Source organism: Salmo salar, chromosome 20 (assembly GCF_965601325.2).
Source record: "Salmo salar chromosome 20, fSalSal1, whole genome shotgun sequence".
Taxonomy (NCBI): Eukaryota; Metazoa; Chordata; class Actinopteri; order Salmoniformes; family Salmonidae; genus Salmo; species Salmo salar.
Genome location: NC_138310.1, coordinates 60,396,926 through 60,421,235, shown reverse-complemented (window position 1 = coordinate 60,421,235; position 24,310 = coordinate 60,396,926). Strand labels below are relative to the sequence as shown.

At 43.0% G+C, this 24,310-nt stretch overlaps 1 protein-coding gene across 1 annotated transcript in view; it reads right to left on the bottom strand.

Annotated features, from left to right (window-relative positions):
* The window catches only part of LOC106581002 (complement C4-B), a 27,438-nt gene extending 3,128 nt beyond the window's left edge, over positions 1 to 24,310 (bottom strand). The window contains exons 1-39 of the mRNA XM_014162647.3: positions 24,040 to 24,310; positions 21,640 to 21,835; positions 21,360 to 21,546; positions 21,217 to 21,287; positions 21,036 to 21,121; positions 20,874 to 20,956; positions 20,688 to 20,775; positions 20,499 to 20,604; positions 20,215 to 20,341; positions 19,954 to 20,069; positions 19,552 to 19,728; positions 19,216 to 19,413; positions 18,787 to 18,981; positions 18,450 to 18,596; positions 17,514 to 17,646; positions 17,290 to 17,358; positions 15,820 to 16,026; positions 15,440 to 15,557; positions 15,121 to 15,191; positions 14,751 to 14,890; positions 14,363 to 14,566; positions 13,802 to 13,853; positions 13,610 to 13,693; positions 13,179 to 13,382; positions 12,856 to 13,088; positions 12,358 to 12,462; positions 11,981 to 12,149; positions 8,464 to 8,678; positions 4,255 to 4,410; positions 4,107 to 4,166; positions 3,905 to 3,998; positions 3,600 to 3,780; positions 3,398 to 3,485; positions 2,158 to 2,232; positions 1,912 to 2,014; positions 1,634 to 1,723; positions 1,430 to 1,522; positions 1,259 to 1,342; positions 912 to 1,053 (exon numbers count right to left, since the gene is read on the bottom strand). Of these exons, the coding sequence (XP_014018122.3) occupies positions 912 to 1,053; positions 1,259 to 1,342; positions 1,430 to 1,522; positions 1,634 to 1,723; positions 1,912 to 2,014; positions 2,158 to 2,232; positions 3,398 to 3,485; positions 3,600 to 3,780; positions 3,905 to 3,998; positions 4,107 to 4,166; positions 4,255 to 4,410; positions 8,464 to 8,678; positions 11,981 to 12,149; positions 12,358 to 12,462; positions 12,856 to 13,088; positions 13,179 to 13,382; positions 13,610 to 13,693; positions 13,802 to 13,853; positions 14,363 to 14,566; positions 14,751 to 14,890; positions 15,121 to 15,191; positions 15,440 to 15,557; positions 15,820 to 16,026; positions 17,290 to 17,358; positions 17,514 to 17,646; positions 18,450 to 18,596; positions 18,787 to 18,981; positions 19,216 to 19,413; positions 19,552 to 19,728; positions 19,954 to 20,069; positions 20,215 to 20,341; positions 20,499 to 20,604; positions 20,688 to 20,775; positions 20,874 to 20,956; positions 21,036 to 21,121; positions 21,217 to 21,287; positions 21,360 to 21,546; positions 21,640 to 21,835; positions 24,040 to 24,101 (5,009 nt within the window). The 5' untranslated portion in view covers positions 24,102 to 24,310. The remainder of the gene's footprint in view (positions 1 to 911; positions 1,054 to 1,258; positions 1,343 to 1,429; positions 1,523 to 1,633; positions 1,724 to 1,911; positions 2,015 to 2,157; positions 2,233 to 3,397; positions 3,486 to 3,599; positions 3,781 to 3,904; positions 3,999 to 4,106; positions 4,167 to 4,254; positions 4,411 to 8,463; positions 8,679 to 11,980; positions 12,150 to 12,357; positions 12,463 to 12,855; positions 13,089 to 13,178; positions 13,383 to 13,609; positions 13,694 to 13,801; positions 13,854 to 14,362; positions 14,567 to 14,750; positions 14,891 to 15,120; positions 15,192 to 15,439; positions 15,558 to 15,819; positions 16,027 to 17,289; positions 17,359 to 17,513; positions 17,647 to 18,449; positions 18,597 to 18,786; positions 18,982 to 19,215; positions 19,414 to 19,551; positions 19,729 to 19,953; positions 20,070 to 20,214; positions 20,342 to 20,498; positions 20,605 to 20,687; positions 20,776 to 20,873; positions 20,957 to 21,035; positions 21,122 to 21,216; positions 21,288 to 21,359; positions 21,547 to 21,639; positions 21,836 to 24,039) is intronic.

Sequence of the window (24,310 nt, the reverse complement as noted above, 5' to 3'; positions counted from 1 at the left end):
ACGGGCATGGGTAGAACAACATTTAGTTATAAGGGCCTGGGGAGGACAACATTTAGTTATAGGGGCCTGAGGTGGACAACATTTAGTTATAGGGGCCTGGGGTGGACAACATTTAGTTATAGGGGCCTGGGGTGGACAACATTTAGTTATAGGGGCCTGGGGTGGACAACATTTAGTTATAGGGGCCTGGGGTGGACAACATTTAGTTAAAGGGGCCTGAGGTAGACAACATTGGAGTCTCTCACTCAAACTGCACTGGAATAATCTCCTATTCTACACTGTACATATACTTTACATTTCCCAATATAGAAATCACAATCTATGGCCCAAATAGTGAAACTTTAACAGTATCTCAATTCAAAGATATCCTCTGTGCTGTCTTTTTTACCTGATGATTCCATGTATTATATCAACACTGTCTTACAATATATTGACTCACATAGTTAATTGAAAAGGAAGACAGGGTGCCATTTGGGACACAATCAGTGGAAGCAGCTGAGGGGAGGACGGCTCATAATAATGGCTGGAAAGAAACCATAGAAGCCATATGTTTGATACCATTCCATTAATTCTGCTCCAGCCATTACCACGAGCCCGTCCTCACCAATTAAGGTGCCACCAACCTCCTGTGCACCCTATTCCATAAACAGTGCACTACTTTTGACTCTGGCCGTAACCCCACTCTCTGAGGGTGTCTCAGGGGGAGTTGGGATATGCAAAAAAACTCATTTCCAAACTAATTTCTTACACACTTGTACATGTGAAATATCACAAATATAATAACACTCAACTAATTATTATTATTTTTATAACATGGTGCACTACTTTGACCAGAGCCCTATGAACCCTGGTTAAAAGTAGTGCACTATATAGGGAATAGGGTGCCATTTGGGACACACTCCATAACTTACTTCCCATTGTGGTCAGTGGTGTCAGAGATGGTCCCATCTCTCCCCATGATCAGGTAGTTACTGTCAGTCTTCATGTCAAACTCATCACAGGCTTTACGTTTGAGCATGTCTCTCACTGCTCCAGTCTGCATCACATCTTTACCTGGCATAGCAGAGAACCAGCACAACAATAATGTAAAGGAAATTATACTTCCAAGAGAATGTGTGCGTATCAAATGGCACGCTTTTCTCTATAAAGTGTACTACTTTTGACCAGGGCCCTTCCAAAGTAGTGCACCATAGGAAATAGGGTGCCATTTGGGATGCACATTGTAACATTGTGAAGACCTGTAGAGCAGAGCACTCACCTGTCTGTAGGATTTTGGTCAGTATTGTGGTATAATGTTTAAAAACTCCGTCATCGGATGAGTTGACAATCTTGACGACGTAAACTGTCAGAAGGACAACAAGATGGTGTTAGTACCGACTACAGCACATTAGAAAAATATATATAATTTGGGTTAGCGGTATAAACTCACCGTAATTCGCAACAGGAGAGAAACAAGCAAAGCTTCTGCGAGTCTCTTTCTCCATTTGTTTACTGTAAGTGACTTTCTTCTTTGGGCAGTCACCTGACACAAAGCACATAAAATACATACACAATAGTTGACAATATAAATTATATACTGTGAACTAAATATATATTCTGTCCTGAAAATACTAGCTGTATGGAGTGCACATACCCTCTGCACAGGAGCAGACATTGTCCTGACAGATCTTGGAGATCATGTTGCTCTTCTGCGGTGCGCTGTAGAACACAGTGCATCTCCTCTCTGTAGGGACATAGTTCAGCATTAGTTACTCAGACAATGGCTGTGTCCCATATGGCATCCTATTCCCTTTATTGTGCACTACATTTGACCAGGGCCTAAAGCCTCACCAGGCTGCACAGCCCCATGGAACTTCCAGATACCTTACCACCATAGACATGACATACCCTAAACTAAAGATGGTGGTATACCTGGGTTGTAGTAGTCATAGACCTCAGCAGCAGCAGGCTGCACCAGGCCCATGGGACTGATCTGTTTGGCCCGGAACATTACACACTGTGGTTCCTCTGTGATCTGGAATACATAGCGATAATACAACGTCAAGAGGCAAGAGAGGACAGCACTGGCGAGAACACGAGGTCTCAATTTATATGAGTTGTACAGTAGTCATAGCTGATACTCATTAACGTCATGGCTTTGGATACAAGAGGTCTTACCTCAGCGAAGTAGAGGAACACTTTATTTGGGGCGATGTCATAATGGTCAATGTACTTCTCAGTACCCTTCACATTCTAGAGGAGAGGAAAATAAAAAGATGTGAAATTCCATAGTCTGACTGACAACATGTCACTAGTCAGGTTTCTATTGACCTAGGTTTATTAGACAAAAGTAATGTCGCCCCCGATATGATGATGGAAACTGTGTTTTTAGAAGAAATTACATTTGCCAAATCATTTTGATGGTGCACGGGACACGTGATTTCACCGCGTAAATGTAAAGCTATTTATATACAAATATTCTTTCTTTGCAGGACAAGGATGGTCCTGACTTTCAAGAATGCCTGAATTGCTTTTCCGATTGGCTGGCAAGTTTCACCATCCAATTATGTCCGATCTACAGGAGTGCAAGGTTCACCATGTCACGGACCGTGGCGATACATTGGCACAGGAGAATTATTAGAATATGGCAAATCTTTTTTCATTATTGCATTCTATCCATACTGGCTTTCGCAGGCTACCTGAGACATGAAACAGATAGGTGGGAGGGCATACAGGCTGTTGCCATATTTATTATTGTACAATTTGCCTAAATGGGTAATAGAAACACTTCATCCACTACATTTAATTCGTTTAGCTGTGGCGTCATTAACTCAAGCTGTTTTTATAGACACAATAAACGCACCCTAGCAGGCAATTGTCTGATATATTTTATTGTTAGTGAAGTTAATGGAAACAGCTAAGTTAATGGAAACAGCTAAGTTAATGGAAACAGCTAAGTTAATGGAAACAGCTAAGTTAATGGAAAAAGCTAAGTTAATGGAAACAGCTAGCGTGAATGGAAACAGCTAGCGTGAATGGAAACAGCTAGCGTGAATGGCTAAAATGTGTTTTCTTCCTGGAACCGATTCTGCTATTTCAAAGGAGGGTTGCAATAACTGTGGTATATGGTTGTTTTTTCCTTTTGGATTCAATCCATAGTGTTGAAGATCCGCACTACAGCGCCACTGAAATGTAAAGGTCATTTCCGATTGAGCAGTCAAATGCAGCATTTACCATGAATGCAGTCTCAGTGAACACGGAAACATTGACTTTAAATTGAAATTGTGCTGTTGCGCGGATCTTCAGCACTACGGATTGAATCGAGCCCATAGATGAATGCACTGACTGTGGATAAAAGTGTCTGCTAAATAACAAAACAAAAGAAGGTAAATCAATGTCAAATGTAGGCGTACTGTACCTCCTCCAGATCCTGCATGTTAGGTTTGAGTCCACTGAGAAGGGAGATGTCCACGATGACCATGCCTGTAGAATTACCACTATTCAGTCTGTAGGAGAGGAGAGGAGAGATAGAACCATGTCTCCACTCATCCCACCCCATGCATGCATACACACGCATGCATACAATATATACGCACAGAAACACACATCACTGTACTCACCCCACACACACAGTATAGACTAGGGAGTCCTCCCTCTCCTCCTCCTGTGAGGCATGCCTCTTCCTGCGTGTGCGCAGGTCAAACCATTCTACCCTGCTCATGGGCTCATCACTAGGGTTCCCGTCCCCTTCAGACTCATAGTTATCGTAGTCGTCTAGCTCAGGACCATCGTCTGCGTTCTCTGTAACATTACACATTATTCACCGTTACACATTTATACTGACAATGAATAGTGTTTTATGTTTTCAAGCAGCACTCCAGCAAATGTGTTTCGTGTTTATAGATGCATTCTGACTGAAACTTACTTCTGTACATAACCTCTCCCTCCACCGAGACATTGAGACTGTAGAAATCACAGAACAAGTCCATCTTCTCCAAAGTTCTGTAGGTCTGGACCACCTGGTGATATATAACAAGCACTGTGGACACTTCCACAGATTCAGACAGCCTTAGAATGTTAGAATCTTCATCACTTACTTTTCAAATTCCTTTACTGAATTTACTTACTGATAAGGTCCCGTTTCCCTTCCCCTCTGTGTTAATAGTGATCGGGCTTCCTGGGTTCACCTGACCAGATAAACCAGACAACAGAGATGTAAAACAGCATTTGAGAAAGGAAATCAAAGCACTGCTGGAATTCTAAACTCAATCTCACCTGGAAGGCTGATAGGGTCAGGGCATTATGTTTCGTAAGATGAACTCCCTGTTTTCGGCCGTTTTGGTGACACATCTCAACATTAAGATCCAAGTCTTCAACATCATTTTCCAGGATGCTGTACTTAGCTAGAGCCTCAAGAGCTACAACTGTATCCTGTTGGAAAGAGGGAGCGAGAGGGGGAAAGAGGGAGAGAGAGATAGAAAGTGGGAGAGAGAGCAAAAGAGAGTAGAAGAGAAAGTGAAAGAGAGAGGCAGAAAGAGAGGCAGAAAAAGAGGGAAAGAGAGAGAGAGAGGGAAGGAGAGAGAAAGAGTGAGAGAGGGAAAGAGCGAGCAAGCGAGGGAAAGAGAGAGGAGAGAGAGAGAACAAGAGAGGGAAAGAGAGAGGCAGAAAGAGAGAGGCAGGAAGAGAGAGGGAAAGAAAGAGCGATTTGCACATTGTTACAACACTGTACATAGCCAATAATATAACATTTGAGTATAATGATTACTGTTCATTTTTTATTGTTTATTTCCCTTTTGTTTCTTGTCAATTTCACTTGTTTTGGCAAAGTAAACATATGTTTCCCATGCCAATAAGCCCTTTGAATTGAGAGAGAGAGAGAGAGAGAGAGAGAGAGAGAGAGAGAGAGAAAGCGAGAGAGAGAGAAAGCGAGAGAGAGAAAGCGAGAGAGAGAGAGAGAGAGAGAGAGAGAGAGAGAGAGAGAGAGAGAGAGAGAGAGAGAAAGCGAGAGAGAGAGAAAGCGAGAGAGAGAAAGCGAGAGAGAGAGAGAGACAACTTCAGCAATATAAAAAGCAAGAACAGGTGAAGAACAGAGCACGAGAGGATCAGACTGCTGGAGGAGAGGTTGAGGGGGATGGCGTGTGACAGAGAACAACCCACTAGAGAGGTGGCCACCCCCGCAGAGAAGCCAGCAGAACAGCCCACCTCAGTTCCCGACAAAAGTCTCGACACCACAGCAGAACAGTTCACACCAGACCCTGACCATAGCGTCGACATCACAGCAGAACAGACAAATGAAGAACCCCAAGCCCAGGGGCTCTCACCCCCTCTGAGCCACCCTGATAGCCCTCCTGACAACCCCCCCACACCCACTGAGGACATACACAAGACACAGATTGTACTCCTTATGGACTCAAATGGGAAAATATATACAAGAAAAAAACACAGTGTGTCTAAACTCTGGTGTCCAAACACCCAGCGCACCCTAGACCTTCTGTCTGAGGACCAACTAGGGTCACCCAGCCACATAATAATACACACAGGCACAAACCACCTGAGAACACAGCAGGAAAGGGTGGCCACAGCACTGAAGGGAGTGACTGAAAAAGCTTCATTTACTTTCCCCAATGCACAAGTGGTTATCTCCACCCTGCTACCATACAGTGGGTAAACGCAAGAATTTCCCATGACTGTGCCTCAAAACCAAATGTTTTCCTGGCCCACCACTCCACCCTGGACTTGAACAGTCTCTATGACCAGGTCCACCTATACAAGGCAGCAGTGCCCACCTTCACCCGGACTCTAAAGGACATCGCTCTCAAACGCAGCCTCAACACTTCACACAGGAGCAACAGATCAAGACACCCCGCCCAGACCAGCGAGACACTCCCCCCTGGACCTACACATACAGGACCCATGCTGAGAGGACCTACATCCAGACCACAACACCACCAGCCACATACACACCTCCACCAATCAACAACCTGCCCCAAGTCAACCATGCCCACACCCCATTTAGGCCCCCTCAGATCAGACCTATGCCCCTCCTGCCCACCCCATGCACCCCACCCCCGCAAAGAGGACTTCAACATGGAAGTCACACATACGCCCAGGCCGTGAGTGGGAAAACAGGCCCAACCCCCACTCTTGTACTAGCCCAAGCCAATGGCATGTACCAGATGCTCAGCAGGCTCTGCACACACTTACTTGGCTGAGGTCAAACCACACGACCAACAACATTGGACACTTTATGGAACACAAAGCCTTCACTATCTCATCCTGGAATATCCAAGGCCTGAGGTCATCTGCCTTTGGCCTAAAGAGCAGGAACCTGGACTTCATTAAAGAAATCAGAAATACAGACATTGTCATCCCACAAGAAAACCTGGTATAGAGGAGATGGACCCACTGGTTGCCCTCTAGGTTACAGAGAGCTGGTAGTCCCATCCACCAAACTACCAGCTGTGAAACAGGGAAGGGACTCAGAGGGTATGCTAATTTGGTATAGAGCAGACCTAACTCACTCCATTAAATTAAATCAAAACAGGAACATTTTACATTTGGCTAGAAATTCAAAGGAAAATGATCTTAACAGAGAACAATGTCCTCCTGTGTGCTACCTATATCCCCCCCACTAGAATCCCCATACTTTAATGAAGACAACTTCTCCATCCTGGAGGGGGAAATCAATCATTTTCAGGCCCAGGGACATGTACTAGTCTGTGACGACCTAAATGCCAGAACCGGACAAGAACCTGACACCCTCAGCACACAGGGGGGCAAACACCTGCCTGGAGGTGACAGCATTCCCTCCCCCATATGCCCCCTAGGCACAACTATGGACCTGGCTCTCAAGAGAAGACAGTCTATGTGCACACTGCCCACAAAATGAGGTGGAAACTGAGCTACACTTCCTAACCTCCTGCCCAATGTATGACCATATTAGAGACACAGATTTCCCTTAGATTACACAGATCCACAAATAATTCGAAAACAAACCCGATTTTGATAAACTCCCATATATACTGGGTGAAATACCAGTGTGCCATCACAGCAGCAAGATTTGTGACCTGTTGCCACAAGAAAAGGTCAACCAGTGAAGAACAAACACAATTGTAAATGCAACCCATATTTATGCTTATTTATTTTCCCTTTTGTACTTTTAACCATTTGTACATCTTTACAACAACGTATATAAACACATAATATGACATTTGTAATGTCTTTATTATTTTGGAACTTCTGTGAGTGTAATGTTTATTGTTCATTTTTAATGTTTATTTAACTTTTGCATATCATCTACCTCACTTGCTTTGGCAATGTTAACATATGTTTCCCATGCCAATAAAGCCCTTTGAATTGAAAGAAAGAGAGAAAGTGAGAGAGAGAAAGTGTGAAAGAGTGGGAAAGAGAGAGAGAGGAGGGGGCAAAGAGAGCGAAAAAGAGAATAGTATAACTAGGGCCAGGAGTTTTTCCAGGTCACGTCAGGTGGTCAGTGATAACTCCTAGCTCCAGATCATAATGCTCTGTTGGTCTACTGGTGGCTTGTCCTACGATACCTACCAATCTGTCTACTGGTGGCTTGTCCTATGGTACCTACCAATCTGTCTACTGGTGGCTTGTCCTACGGTACCTACCCATCTGTCTACTGGTGGCTTGTCCTACGGTACCTACCAATCTGTCTACTGGTGGCTTGTCCTACGGTACCTACCAATCTGTCTACTGGTGGCTTGTCCTACGGTACCTACCCGTCTGTCTACTGGTGGCTTGTCCTACGGTACCTACCAATCTGTCTACTGGTGGCTTGTCCTACGGTACCTACCAATCTGTCTACTGGTGGCTTGTCCTACGGTACCTACCAATCTGTCTACTGGTGGCTTGTCCTACGGTACCTACCTGTCTGTCTACTGGTGGCTTGTCCTATGGTACCTACCTGTCTGTCTACTGGTGGCTTGTCCTATGGTACCTACCCGTCTGTCTGCTGGTGGCTTTTCCTAAAGTACCTACCAATCTGTCTACTGGTGGCTTGTCCTACGGTACCTACCCATCTGTCTACTGGTGGCTTGTCCTACGGTACCTACCCGTCTGTCTACTGGTGGCTTGTCCTACGGTACCTACCAATCTGTCTACTGGTGGCTTGTCCTATGGTACCTACCAATCTGTCTACTGGTGGCTTGTCCTACGGTACCTACCAATCTGTCTACTGGTGGCTTGTCCTACGGTACCTACCCGTCTGTCTACTGGCGGCTTGTCCTACGGTACCTACCCGTCTGTCTACTGGTGGCTTGTCCTACGGTACCTACCCGTCTGTCTGCTGGTGGCTTTTCCTAAAGTACCTACCGTCTGTCTACTGGTGGCTTGTCCTACGGTACCTACCTGTCTGTCTACTGGTGGCTTGTCCTACGGTACCTACCCGTCTGTCTACTGGTGGCTTGTCCTACGGTACCTACCCGTCTGTCTACTGGTGGCTTGTCCTATGGTACCTACCTGTGTAGAGCGGAACCCTCCTCCATACTGCCTCTGCTCAGTGAGCCAGCGGGCGATGGGCGTCGCATACGACACGTCTCCCTCCGCCACCGTCTGGAGCAGGGCGTAGGCCGTGGTCTCCACGGAGATGGCCTTGGCCTGGGGAACCCGATTGGCCCTCTTCTCCCCACTCAGCCTTAGAGCATCACTGGCCTCCCAGTGACATGTAGCTACCTCTACAGGGGAGAGATAGCACCTTTTTTTCTAAGATTGTATCTAGAACCTTAGTGGGTTCTTGGCCTGTCCCCATAGGAAAACTTTTTGAAGAACCTTTTTTGGTTGCAAGTAGAACCTTTTTTGGTTCCAAGTAGAACCTTTTTTGGTTCCAGGTAGAACCTTTTTTGGTTCCAGGTAGAACCTTTTTTGGTTCCAGGTAGAACCTTTTTTGGTTCCAGGTAGAACCTTTTTTGGTTCCAGGTAGAACCTTTTTTGGTTCCAGGTAGAACCTTTTTTGGTAAGGTGGCAAAAAGAACCATCATTGGGACAGTGCACAGATGATTTATATGAGCGCTGGTGTGCCATCCTGAACAAATGCTCTATTGATTTAATGACATTAATTGTTGACCAGTTGAAAAAGTATTTTATTGAAATGTATAACACGATTGAAGAGAAACGCACGAGCTGGTCCCAGAACCCGCGGGACTGAGTGTCTTTAATTTATCAAGCAAGATATTGAGCCCTGCCCATGTCTCCTTGCTTAATAAAGGGTTATATTTTGTGCCTACAACTCAGTACAACGATTTTGATGTTAAGGTAGACACGGTTAAGTTTTTTTAGAAACATCCGTTTAAGGGAATACTTTAGCTCCCCTAATCGTGATATTTCTACTGAACATGTAGGTTGCTCACCTGCACATACTCCGACTCCTTTTAGAAGTAAGAGTTATTGTGTACCTCCATCCAATCGCAATCACTCTATTGAGACATATTGCAAACTCGACCAGCAGTATGGTCTCTATTATTGAATCTCTTGATCCTCTCCCTGATAATACTTTGTTAGTTACTTTTGACGTTGAGTCGTTATACACAAATATTCCACACGAGGGCGGTATTGAAGCTCTGGAACATTTTCTTCTGCAACGTGACCCCAATGAACTAACTACCTTCCAGTGCATGCATTATAACATTGGCTGAAATAGTACTCACACAACTACTTCATGTTTCTAAATGATTTCTTTATTCAGACTAAAGGTACTGCTATGGGATCCCCCATGGTTCCTAACTATGCTAATTTGTATGTGGGTTACATGGAGAAACAGTCCATTTTCAATCCTCTCAAAAATGTTTTCTTGCCTTACATCATTATTTGGAAACGGTATTTTGATGATATTTTTGTTCTATGGAGGGGTGATGCAAAACAGCTCCAGGTGTTCCATGCTTTTCTTGACTCCTGTTCTGAGCATCTGAGATTTACTATGCAATCTGACACATTTCAAATCAGTTTCCTTGATCTCCTAATCTTGTGTGAAGATAATGTTCTATACACTGATCTTTACAGGAAACCTACTGATCGTAAGTTTGTTGAAGGCAGATAGTTGTCACCCTCTTCCCTTGGAAAACAGTTTGCCCTACAGCCAATTCTGTCGAATCAAAAGAATTTGCAAAAAAAAGATAAACAGATTTCGACAGAAATAATACGCAAAGAAAATTCAAGGAGAAGAGGTACAAAAATGGTCAGATTAATACTGCCATTGAGAAAATTCAAAACAAACCGAGACATGATCTTTTTCAAGGTCAGTCTCACAAAAATAAGCATTCTTGCGTTCTAACTACCCGCTATTCAAAGTGCTCTGAACAATTTAAGGAAATCGTCCACAAACATTGGCACATTCCAAGATCCGATGACAGTGTCGGTAACGTTAATGTGTTTTCGGACCCTCCTTTGGTCGTATTCTCTCGGGGCAGAAATCTCAGCGATCAATTGGTAACCTCTGATTTACCGCCCCAAGATATCTCTGCACAACGTCTATTTGCGCCCCTACTTGATGGAAACTTCAAGTGTAATGGCTGTGCCAATGCAATGGCACTTATACATGTAGATCCTTCAAACACCCCCAAACACGGAAACAGATCCCAATCAAAGGTGTTATCACGTTCTCCACAGTTATTTATCTTATAACTTGTCTTTGTGGTAAACAATTATGTGGGTAAAACAAAGCGTGAATTAAAAGTACGAATCTCGGAGCATCGTAGCACCATTAGGTGCAAAACCTCGATTTACCCAGTTGCGGCGCACTTTTTGGAAGCAAACCACTCGATTTCGTCCCTACGTTATATTGGCATCGAACATATAACCCTCCCTAAGAGAGGGGGTGACCTCGAAAATGTATTGTTAAAACGAGAGGCTGCCTGGATCTTTAATTTAAAGACTCTTGCTCCCTTCGGTCTCAACGTAGACTTTGATCTGAAGCCATTATTGTGATTTTGCTATTGTAAATGTTTGTAGGCCTATGTAGCCAAATGGTATCTATGATCGTATGCTATCCATGCATGTTTTTGGTATGTTATTTTAATATATGACAATTAACCAATGATATCAGGCCACGATTACAGACACCTGTGTGTGTCCTTTGACACTATATAAACGAGTCACCCCGCAGTGTTTGTCATTATACCCTGATGAAGACAGCTTGTCTGTCGAAACGTTGGATCTGAGCTCCTCGTGTTCTACTCCGCTAGCCAGCACCTCGCCTAAATAGGTGTGGGTTTCTTTCGCCACTAGAACCATTTTGGGTTTCATGTCGAACCTTTTCTAAGAGTGTACAGTAACTTTAAAGAGCGAGTAACTTCTTATTTTGAAAACGGCATATGTGCCATCGATGAGTCAGAAACATGTATTCTAGTGTCAAAATGTACTACAACGTAGAAATAGGATAATTTGGTCAGTGTCGTTCGAAACGGTCATTTGCGAGATGATAGGAAAAAAAATGGTATGTCATGGAAAGCAGGGTACCTAATCAGTTTTCCTTGGGTAGGGTCAAACATGCCGACAGCTGGCCTAACCCAAGTAATCAATCAATTCGGAGTGCAGCTTCTTGCGACACGATCGTAATGCCCATGGTCAATTTGGTTTAACATTCGATATCCCTATGGAGTTAATGACCAATACGGAAAACGAGGCCAAATCAGCAGGTTCAGCCCCCACTTTAACAGCGGCATACTTTTGCAGGGGACACGATCAGTAAATATGTCGCCCTCTGCTGTTTAAATGTTGTATTCATACAGCCAAGGAAATCAATGTCTACGCAGAATACCCTATGCAGACTTTTTCTCCAGCCACGACCTGTAATACTTTACAGGAGCTATTTATCAAAGCAGGTTTATGTCCAAAGGAATTAATTAAAACAGTAGTTATGTAAACACACTTGTGGTAGATGAATATAGCCCTTCTGATCTAGAGGACTACTGAAGTAATATGACAATTAGATAACCCATAGTCCCTCTTATCCAGATGACCAGTAAAGTTACATGGTACTGACCGTTGTCACACTGTGCCAAAGCCCTGAGTTTGGTCTGAGCCATGGAAGCAGCATCTCCACCAGGGGACGTTAGAGAGAGGGCATAGGAGGTGATGGATACAGCGAAGGGCCTCTCAAGGGAGTCCACCTTCGACCCCAGGTAGACCTTGGCCTGCTCCATAGCATACCTCTAACACAGGGGAATGGTGGATATATTTAGCATTATAATTAGCAATATGCATTACTTAAACATTACCACAAGAGTCAAAAATGCATGAGCTTCATTCTGGTATAGTCTGTTGCAAAACCCATTTGCCCATTTAGGATAATTCCACAACTTTTAGTCAGGTTAAGTCAGTGATGTTAAGGTAAAGTCCATGACTTGAATGATGTATTACCACTTCTGAGTCTTGTCCTTCAGGGTACAGTGGCACAGCGTGGTGCATGGCTATCAAAACGAACGCTGTCAGGGACACCTCTCCCTCAAACCCTCCCACTCCACCCTGATGGGAATGGAGAGATAGCAGACAGGTAAAGACACAGTAATGTATTGTATGTTATGGTAGTGTACCTGCATGGTCTGGTCATGGAGAACATTTGGGTCGTACATAGCGGCTAGAGGGGTGGGCTTGCTACCGGAAACTTGCCAGTTCGAATCCCTGACGGGCTGAAAACATTGGACGAGACGACTAGAGGGTTGTTAGGTGACAAATCCTAGAAAGACGACGTCTCCAGCCGCTGTGCCCTTGAGCAAGACACTTAACCCATAAACTGCTCACCATGCGGCGCACTATGGCTGCCCACTGCTCCAGTGTTTTTGTGTATGTGTGTCTATATTGGAGTGGTTGGGTACAGCAAAAAACACATTTTCGCACAGATGAATAAAGTATTCTTACCTGCATGGTGCGGTCATAGAGTGGGTTAGGGTCAGTGAAGGCTCCACTGGCCAGCTGTTTAGACACCAGGTAGGAGATAGACTGTTGGATGTAGGAGTCCTCCACTGAAATCACGTCCCTGCACTGGGACAACTCCTTGGCTATAAAGGCTGTCAACCAAACACTGCTTGGTGTTGACAGGAAAGCTCCATAGGATCCGTCTGTCTTCTTGAACGTCAGGATTCTGGCATATCCTTGGAAAGAGAAATAATCAATTCATTTCAACTGTTTGATTCCCACAAGGTTAGATGTCTCAAAGCGATTAACTTAAGGTGTCCCCTCACCAGTCCGTATCATGGCCTGAGCTTCGTCTCTGCGTTCAGCCTTCAGGTCGATCCACTGTCCCGTGGTGTCCAGGTATCTCATGGCGTGGATGGCTGGAGACATGGTGACCATCGTCTGCTCCGCACACCCCTTGGGCAGGGAGATGAGCCGGTCCACTCCATCCAGGTTCAGACAGTTCTCCACGGACTCTCCCATCACGCCACCTACATGGGGGGTACATGGGCACAGAGCTTATACATGGGACCAGGAGGTTTCCCCCTTATAGTAGTTAACTAGGCCTGGAGATTGGTCAGGGAAGACTCCTAGTCTGAAATAATATCTCCTGGAACAATAAATATTTTTAAATGTAAACATTCAGTACTACAGACGCCACATGAACAGAAAGTCTGTCTAAAGGTGTGGGTAGAGCGAGTCTGTGGACCCTACTTACCTTTGACACTGATGTAGGCGTCAGATTCCAGTCCAGGTACAGCACTAGGAGGAGGTGGGATTTTAAGTTCGATTGACTTGGCAGCTGTGTAACATAGATAGGAAGTCGAGAACCTGTTTTAACTCAATGTCTGATTTGGCTTGTTTGCATAAATGTCCCTTTTACTACCGATGTTCTGATAAACAACATTACCATTCCCATCAATGTTGTATTCATGTTGTATTGAGACCAGTTCCCCTTCCCCCTGTATAACAGAACAAAAGGTGAGAGTCTCATTCAGAATGGTTATACAGACATATACAGATGTAGGATCTGAATTTGAGCCAGTTTGCTACAGCAAGAAAATAATCCTGCAGCAGCAGGAAATTAGAATTATTAAATTTTTGTAGGGGTTGAAACATTTTTTTCATTTCAAGTCTGAAATGTTAAAGTGGAAATTACAAACTCCAGAGCCTTTTTAAACCTCAAATACACTACAAGTTTTGAATGTCATGCATTGCAGGAAAATCTTCCCGCAACAGGGTGATCAAATTAAGATCCTGCACCTGTACTGTAACTTTTGTAAAAAGGGAGAAAAATGGTAAGAAGAGATTCAAATCCACATGTTGCCAGTTGTGTTCAGCTCAAGAAAGAAGTGAGAACCACATGTAGCCTAATGTACATATGTATTATGGAGATATACAGTAGAACTACTGTGTATTAGTGGGAGAAAAGTGATACAAGTTGAAACATTTGCCAGTGTTGTGTTCATACCGTGACTTTGAGGTCCTTCTTGATCTGGTCGCGAGCGGTCTTAGTGTAGGCCTCTACCTGGATAGGGATGTTTCCTATGACCAGAGGAACCACGGTGAAGTAGACAGGGACAGTAGACTTACCAGGTACTGTGACCACCTCCTTGTACCCTCTGTCTCCCCCTGCACTGCACAGACCCTCCACCCACACCAGCTCTACTGTCACCTTCATAGAGAGAAACACATACAGTAGACATGGCAGTAGATGTTAGTATAGTAAACATGTCTATCAAAGGAATCTACACATGATAATGTCTGCAACTGCTGTTTATTTGAATAAATGGCTGTTGGGGGCATTTTGGATTTTAATATATTGTTTTGACATATATTGTTTTAAGAAAACAAGTTACCTCCATACTGTCGGTTCTGTAGTTGTACACCACAGCTTTCACCTGCAGCTGTTCGTTTCTCTTCACAGAATAGGGCAGTCTGAGAGAGACAAAGAAGTCCTGGAACACCACCAGAGGCTTGGGCTCAGCTATGCAAAACCCTGAAGGGAAAACCATCACTAACATTAACCACTTGATGACTGTCCTCTGAAAGTCTAATGGCATAATGATAACCTGAGCGCCAGTCTCTTTGTGTTATCATGCCAACTTCTTGTCACTCGTTGTCATGGTTGGCTTGACAATGACTGTCAAACTGAGTTGGCAAGAGCACAAACAGATTTGGGACCAGGATAGTGTAATGGTCTTAGGTTAGAAGGAAGAGGTGACCTGCCTTTTGTTTTAGAGATTCCCACTGCTTGAACCTCCCAGGTAGTGATGGAGTCAGGGACAGCAATACTGTGTCTGAAAATATGAACATGCAACATGATTTAACTACTAGTTACACTACAGTATATTGGCCTCCAGGTTTGACCCAGTCTGTTCACATGGTCAGGGAAAACTCTGGGCCCCAATCATGACAGTCCTGGCTTGTGTCCCAAATTACACCTTATTCCCTAGTCTACCAGTCAAAAGTACTGCACTATATAGGTAATAGAGTGTCGTTTGGGATGTAGCCCTGAAGTCCATGATGTTGCAGATTACCAGGTTACCTTACGAGACCAGAGGGCTCCACATCAACAATGTCCCACATCCAGGTCTGAGGGAAGTAAGAGCGCAGGTGGACAGACACCTCATCTATGGCCTCCTCCTCATCCATATCACCATTCGCTAGACAGGAGGACAGGGAAGAGGACAGGGAAGGGGACAGGGAGATATGCATATACTCATAAAACATAAAAAAATGTTCAGCTTAATCAATGCAAAATATGTGCATATACTGTAGTACAACTAGTCTGCAAAAATACAAAAGTATTGATTTATCTATTTATCTATCTATTACTGAATGCACCACAATAATATGTAGATTGTAAGATTCTTCTTAGATGTCATTGTCCAACTACTAATGTAATAACATAATAAGATAGTGTACTTCTAGCCAGGCTATATGTCTTCCTGGTCTTCTTGATGTTGTTCCTCAGCATGGTGGCATCTCTGCAGCACTTGAGGAAGGCGGTGCGACAGGAAATGAGCTTGTGGGTGGTTTTAGCATGACGGCTCTCACAGGACAGACCCAGCCTGTTAAACTTGGCCCCATCCTGACAACACCTCTTCTCCAAATGATCCGGATACCTGTTGACTGCACACAAGAACTCTGTGTCTCACTAATACATTATATACATGTCATTTACTAAGGAATGATTTTGCTGAAACATATCTGAACACTAGTCATGAAAGGATTATTGAAACGTATCCTTTGGAGTGCTGTCCATCTTATATAACTAATAATAGTTGATAGTCTCACCATAAGAGTAAAACTAGCGTGCTCAGAGGATGGCGGGAGAATAGGAGAAGTCCCACCAAACTGGGAACATTCTCAGAACAGCTAAGATTCCCATTAAGTTCTAGATAGGGTTTTATCTAACATTAGGATAAAAAAAATACAAAAAGTTAAATACCCTTGGAATGTTCTCCTAACGTTCACTAAAATGTTTTACATGGTATCCAAGACTATGACTGCTGATCTAGGATGACTTTTGCTTGAGGACCTCTAAGAAAAGGCTAAATGTATGTTCAATTATGTTAAACCTAAAACAAATATCCTATGAACGTCATAAAAACGGACCTATTTGGAAATTGTGGAACATTGTGCAACATTGTGGGAATGTTCTCTGCAACCTTTGTGAATATCATAAGAATATTCTTGCAACATCCCAGACAACATCCCAGACTTAATTCATATGTTCTGTCAACATTCTTACAACATTAAGGGAATGTCCTGTGCAACCTAACTTAGACATTGTATGAATATCATCATAACTGAGCATATCTCTTGTAATGTACCCACCAGTTTCCCACAAATGTTCTGGGAACCTTTAAAGAACTCAGAAAGGCTGTTCTGTCAACATTCTTGCAACATCAAAACAATGTTTTGTGCACCCTGATGCAAACATTATCTGAATGTCAGCACAACTGCACAGTTGCCATATCCCCACAATGTTCCCACAACTTAATGAAACATTCTGGGAACCTTTAAAGAACAGACAAAATGTGGTCTGGGAACGCCCTTGTATGTTAGGTGAATGTTTTTTTTGCCACTTAAAAGAAACATTGTAGAATCGTCCGCACAACGGGACAGTTTTTGTGTTTTGGAAACATATCTTTTGTGATGTTCCCACAATGTTCCAACCTAAAGAAACATTCTGGGAACATTTAAAGAACATATGAAATGTGCTATAGGAATGATCTTGTATCATCAGGCAAATGTTTTATACAAACGTTATATAATCATCAGCACAACTGGACAGTTTTGTGTTATGAGAACATTTGCTGCGACCTAAAGAAAGTTCTGGGAACTTTCACAGAACCAATTTTGGTTTGCTGAGGTTACTGCTACACCTACTGATATCAGAGAAAGCCTGGTGATGGTTCAAGGCTCTCTTCGATCTTCCTATGTTGTTACAGGAGTAATCTGATCGGAGGACAAAAGAAAAATCATTTTACAATATTGTGTGGAATAAATTTCATCAACAACAGCAGCAGTGATATGCTTTAACCAACCAGGATCCTTACATGTACTATTCATTCAACATTATAATGAGTTAAATGTCTAAATGTAAATGGTACCCTTTCTCACGTGATCCTCTGTATCCACCCAGCTGGTTATAAAGGCGAGCCCAGCGTCCTGTAACACAGACTGGTAGTTCCTGCCTCCTCCCACAGAACACGCCAGGTCATATGAGTTCATGTAGGCAAACATCTAAAGAAGAAGATTACTTTATTGGTCCATTTACTACATGAACAACAGATATTTGTCTTTTGCATATCCCATTCTCCCTGGTAGACAAACACATCCTGTCCTGTACATACAGTAGATACATATAACAGTACATACTGTCCTGTACATACAGTAGATACATATAACAGTACATACTGTCCGGCACATACAGTAGATACATATAACAGTACATACTGTCCTGTACATACAGTAGATACATATAACAGTACATACTGTCTTGTACATACAGTAGATACATATAACAGTACATACTGTCCGGCACATACAGTAGATACATATAAACACAGTACATACACGGGGAGATATATTCTCAGGTATACTGTATTTTCACAGACAAACCTGCCCTCTGTGATACAGTACATTAGCTCAGCGTTTTCCAAACTCGATCCTGAGGACACCAAGGGGTGCACATTTTGGTTTTTGCCTTAGGACTACACAGCTGATTCAAATGATCAACTCATCATCAAGCTTTGGTTATTTGAATCAGCGTAGTGTAGTGCTGGGGCAAAAAACAGAACGTAAACCCCTTTTGGCCTCCAGGACTTAGCTTAGGAAATGCTCTATTAGCTGATACCAGGTCATAGCCTTGTGAAGCTGTCAACATACACCTGAGACTGAGCCAAAATCCAGACTAATAATGTTATGTTACTGTATTATTTCATCTTTATTTAACCAGGGAAGTCACATTGAGATTGAAATATCACCAGCAGGCACACATACTGTATGTAGCTATTCATTCAACCTGACAGACAGAGGTTATGTACCTTCTGAGGAGTGAGTTTGTTGTTCTTGTTGAGGATGTAAACAGCTGTATCTACAGCAGCCAGAGCTACCTTGTCTCCCTGGTCTGTTCGGACCACCACGTTCACCAAGTCAGCTGGTTTATGCTCTTTAAATGGAAGGATCTCGATCTGAAAACACAGCAACAAAGACATTGTCACAATCTGCCTCCATGGAAAACTATATCACTTTGATCTTTATTAGTCAAGTTAAAATCATAAAATGTGCCTTCTTGATGCACAGCTCTGACAACAGGATAAAACCAGAACTGGCTAAGTGTAGTAAGAGTAGAAGTAGAGAAACAAGTGGTAACTGTAGAACCTGTCCTTTGCAGATATCTTTGACATCAGCCCACACAGAGTCAGCCACTATGGTAGTCTTCTCTGGTGCCTGTGTGAAGTAGTAGGCCACCAATCTGAAGGAGGGGACCAGGTCAAGACTGTAGGGCAGACTGAAGGTGGTCAGCTCAGTCCTCTGGACCCTGTTCATCTGGACCACTCTGCTCTTACTCAGGACCTGAAAGAATGGAAAGAGAGGAAATAACACATTATTGCTCTTCACTACAGATATTGAAAAGGTTAATTTCTCAACCCCCAACGTGCTTATATTCATGTTGGTTACAGCTATGACAAACCGAGTCTACTGTAGTGTATGGAAACTTGAAGCTATGCACAGATAAAGTATGTTGCAGAAGTGGTAAATGGTCATCTCCATCCATTATTAGAATGGACTGATACTCCAGTATGTTACCATATAGTAGATGTAGGCTGGTCGTGGGGTGCCTGGTGGGGTGATGTCTCTGAGAGTGACCGTCATGGTTCCTCCAGGCTCCAGGGTGACATGTTCTATCTCTACACTCAGGTAGCTGTTCCCCTCAGACTGGACTGCTAACACTGTCATTTTGGCATCCGTCACTACTACCTCTTTATCCTCTCCCTCAGCAAACATCTGGAGAGACAAGAACACACAGTGCAAAGTTACAGTACGTCAATATTACCTCACATGGAAATTAGAGCCACATAGAACACTTGACAAAACTACATGGGAAATACAGTGTTGATTGAAAGTTCTCTGTCTGTCCTGTACCTTGATGTCCATAGACGTGGCCAGTTTGGGCACTTCGAAGGTGAGAACAGCCTCACCCTTAGAGTTACCGGAACCCTCCATCTTAGACTCCTGTGTGCCTCCTACAGAGGTCACTGAAACTGAAGCCCTCATACGGAGGTCAGGGGCTGGGGTTCCATCTGGGTGAGTGGTGGTAGCCTGAGAATGAAACATGCAGCATATACCCAGTCGACTATGTCTGTCGATACAGTCATATTCTAAATGGTAAGGCCAATACAATTGATAACACTGATAACTATTTTACTGTATGTCTCATTTGGAAGGGATTTGTTAATGTCAATATGATGTCATGAATAAATACAATTATATTTTACTCTGTGGTGTTAACGTTTGTCTTAGAGTGCAGAAATGACCACACAGTACCAGGATAGAGAACTTTCCTCCAGGTGTGAAGTATTTCTTAGTCTTAGACATGTCAATGATGTATGGAGACGTCACTATCTTTACTGAAGTGCTCTCAGCTTCTTCTAAATCTCCGCCTGAGAGAGAGAGAGAGAGCGAGAGACAAAGACAGACAGACTGACAGTCACTGTCATACAGCACAAAGAGTTACTGTATATCCAAGAGAAAATACCTGAATCCTCTGCTATGGGCATGTTTTATCTAACTGTATGAAGGACTTACTTGCTGTTTCTAAAACTATAACAGCTATGTACAGATTGTATCCCTCCATGTGTTGGATGCTTTGCTTTTCTGCTTTCCCACGTAGGTCTTCAGTTGGCAGGGTAATGCTGGCGACACCGTCTTGAATCTACAATACACCAGAAAAAAGTTCACAAATGGCTCATCAGAAAAATAAAAGTCAATGGAACTGGCCTGGATACAAAACAATAACTCTACAATCAGAAAATTTGACTTTAATTTTACATTTTTTTATGTAAAGCTTTAAGATAATAAAGTGAACTCACAGAAGTCTTGTTTTCTAGGCCAGGTAAATGTATTCTGTTGCCTTCTCTGTCTATTAGTCCAAATCTAACATAAGCTATGCCATTGACACCTTTGCCATAGGTGTACCTGCAATCAACACACATTTACTTGACATGCTATGAACAATTCACAAAACAGTCCATAAATACAATCTGCTTCAACAATCTCACCTTGCAGAGACGCTGAATTGAAAGGATTCTTCTGTCAATAAATAATATGGCTTCAAAGCTGCTATCTTCACCTCAAAAGTAGGAAGAACTGAAAGAAATAGAGGTGAGCTTCACTTTGTTGTTGTTGTTGTTGTTGTTGTTGTTGGGCCGTATCATACAGTCAGGCAACCTATTTTTGATACTCACCATATTCCCTGACCTCAAACTCCACTGAAGAGTTGGACATGGGATGGTTGATAAAAGCGGCAACAATCTTCCAATGGCCAGCCCTGAAACATATTGACAGAGTAGTGGTCAGTGCTACTGATGTCCTGTGTTCCATAGATTTTATGTCAACATACTACTTACGTCTCAACATCAGGGATTATTATGTTCCCCTGAAGGAGTTTACTGGAGTGTAGAGCCTGGTTGTACACCAGCAGGCCTTTGGAGTTCTGCAGGGAGACAGTGAACGTTATTTAGAGAACAGAGATTTAATATAACACAATAATACAACTTTAACATACAGATAGATGTCTTGCAAACGTACAAATATCTTGACATTGATGCTTTCTTCGACAGGCAGCAGATAGTTGTCTAACGTGAAGACCCTGAAATTGACTGGAAAAGGACAAATTGGGATTATAACTAAAATCATATATAATAGTCAACATTTTTTATTTTAGACTTTACCATTCTCTCCTGGATTGTAGATTGGTTTGTCTGTCTGGATGAAAACATAACCCTTTTTTGTTGACAAAATGATTGTTTTTTTTGTTGAAAAGATATCCTTGCTCTCTGCGGACAGTTGGATATATGGCACAATTGTCTTTGTTTTTCCTATGTTTTTGATTGCCTCTTCGTACAGGCTAGGAACGACCTATAAAATATGAGAATAGAGGCAGAATAATGTAAATGCACGTTCCAGTAGTTCCACAGGGTATGAAAGGAGGTTAGCCTTCTGCATACTTACGCTCATTTTCACCACCTCCTGATAGCCATTGGCTTCATTGAGAGTTACAAACTTTTTTCCAGACAGATCTTTATTATTGTCAATTTGGTACAGAAAGTATAGTTCAATCTGTGTAGGCTTGGTAGCTCCCTGGAGCTGTACTGTCACTGTCTCCTCTACTCCCAGGTGGACTATGTTTGGAGCAGTGATGAGACATCTGCAAACACACACACACACACGAACACAAACGCACACACACACGAACACAAACGCACACACACACGAACACAAACAAACACATGCAGGAATAAGTAGAGGAATTTCATAAAAATAAAAATAGTGAAACATTTTTTTTCTTTTTCCTTTTTATATAAAACTATACTAAATATATTCACGTCACCAAATAATTGTTTAAAATACACTGTCTGCAATGAAGGTCAGTAGTAGCCTCAAAAGCAGGATGTAGGGTAGCACCATGGTGTAGCCAGAGGACAGCTAGCCAGAGGACAGCTAGCCAGAGGACAGCTAGCCAGAGGACAGCTAGCCAGTAGCCTCAACAGCAGTCTGTAGGTAGCACCATGGTGTAGCCAGAGGACAGCTAACCAGAGGTGGAAAAAGTACCCAATTGTCATACTTGAGTAAAAGTATAGATACCTTAATAGAAAGTTACTCAGGTGAAAGTCACCCAGCAAAAAACTACTTGAGCAAAAGTCTAAAAGTATTTGGTTCTAAATATAGTTAAGTATCAAAAGTAAATGTAATTGCTAAAATATACTTAAGTATCTAAAGTAAAAGTAAAAGTATAAATCAATTCAAATTCCTTGTATTAAGCAAAGCAGATGACACCATTTTCTTGTTTCGAAAATGTACGGATAGTCAGGGGCACACTCCAACATGATGCGTTTGTGTTTAGTGAGTCCTCCAGATCAGGCAGTAGGGATGACCACGTGTTCTCTTGATAAGTGTGTGAATTTGACCCTTTTCCTGTCCTGCTAAGCCTTCAAAATGTAAGAAGTACTTTTGGGTGTCAAGGAAAATGTATGGAGTAAAAAGTACATTATTTTCTTTAGGAATGTAGTAAAGTAAAAGTCAAAGTTGTCAAAAATGTAAATAGTAATGTAAAGTACAGATACCCCAAAAAACTACTTAAGTAGTACTTAAAGTATTTTTACTTTAGTACTTTACACCACTGCAGCTAGCTTCTGTCCTCCTCTGGATACACTGTATCACATTTAGGTAAGACCCAGATGCAGACAGTGTAGAAATAACAAGAGTTTATTACAACCACAGGGGCAGGCAAACGACAGGTCAAGGCAGGCAGGGGTCAGTAATCCAGGAAGGGTGTAATGGGTCCAGAACGGCAGGCAGTCTCAGGGCAGGCAGGGGTCAATAATCCAGAACGGTTGGGTAAGGGACAAAACGGCAGGCAGTCTCAGGGTCAGGGCAGGCAGGGGTCAATAATCCAGAACGGTTGGGTAAAGGACAAAACGGCAGGCAGTCTCAGGGTCAGGGCAGGCAGGGGTCAATAATCCAGAACGGTTGGGTAAGGGACAAAACGACAGGCTGTCTCAGGGTCAGGGCAGGCAGGGGTCAATAATCCAGAACGTGGGGTAAGGTACAAAAGGGCAGGCTGTCTCAGGGTCAGGGCAGACAGAACTGTCAAAGCCGGGACGGACTAGAAAACAGGAGCAGGGAAACAGGCAGGAGCAGGGAAACAGGCAGGAGCAGGGAAACAGGCAGGAGCAGGGAAACAATCTTTGATAGGTTTTACGAACAAAATGAACTGGCAACAGACAAACCGAGAACACAGGTATAAATACACAGGGGATGATGAGGAAGATGGGCGATAATGAGGAAAACGGAAGCAAACAGAACGAAACAGGGATAAACATACCTGTATTTGTCAAATAGAAACTGTTGTTTGCAACTGTTGGACTAATGATTACACCCTAAATCAGCTAGATGCAGGCAAGATTGTGCAAGGCGGTATTGAATGTATCCGTGTCTGTCACCTTGATTGCTCAAATTTCTCTCGACCTGTGCAACTACGTTGTAAAATTTCATTCATAGACTAGGTTGTAGCAACCTCATGATGGGTATAGGGAAAATTTGAGTATCATGCAGTAGCCTAAATCTATCGATGTTACATTGATCTGGGGGAATGGAATACGAATGACAGTCATCCAATATGCTGTAATAGAAATAAGGCCATGCTCATCCCCAAAAATATTGTCCTCCCTCATCTTAAAAGCCACCAACCGCCACTGACACACACACACACACACACACACACACACACACACACACACACACACACACACACGCAGTAGTAATATTTGAGAAAGCAACATGACAGAAAATGACCAATGATGCAAGTAAAATATATCGACAAAGAATTAGTATGGATAGAACATAACTCACATTGGCTTCTGCTCACTAACTGCAGTCAGTGCAGCCATGATCAGAAGCAGTGTATTCCTCATCTTTCTGCTTTACCGGCTGATCTGTATTATGCCACTGGAACAAAAGTCTTCTTTTCCTGTCTCAACCCCAAAATATAAAACAAAATACTGTAGAAGTTATCTGTAAAGTTCCAGTTTGTGAGTGGGAGGTTCTCCCTCTGTGCTCTGCAGCTCACAGAGAACAGGGTGCAGGATCTCAAATTGCACCCTATTCCTTACATAGTGCACTA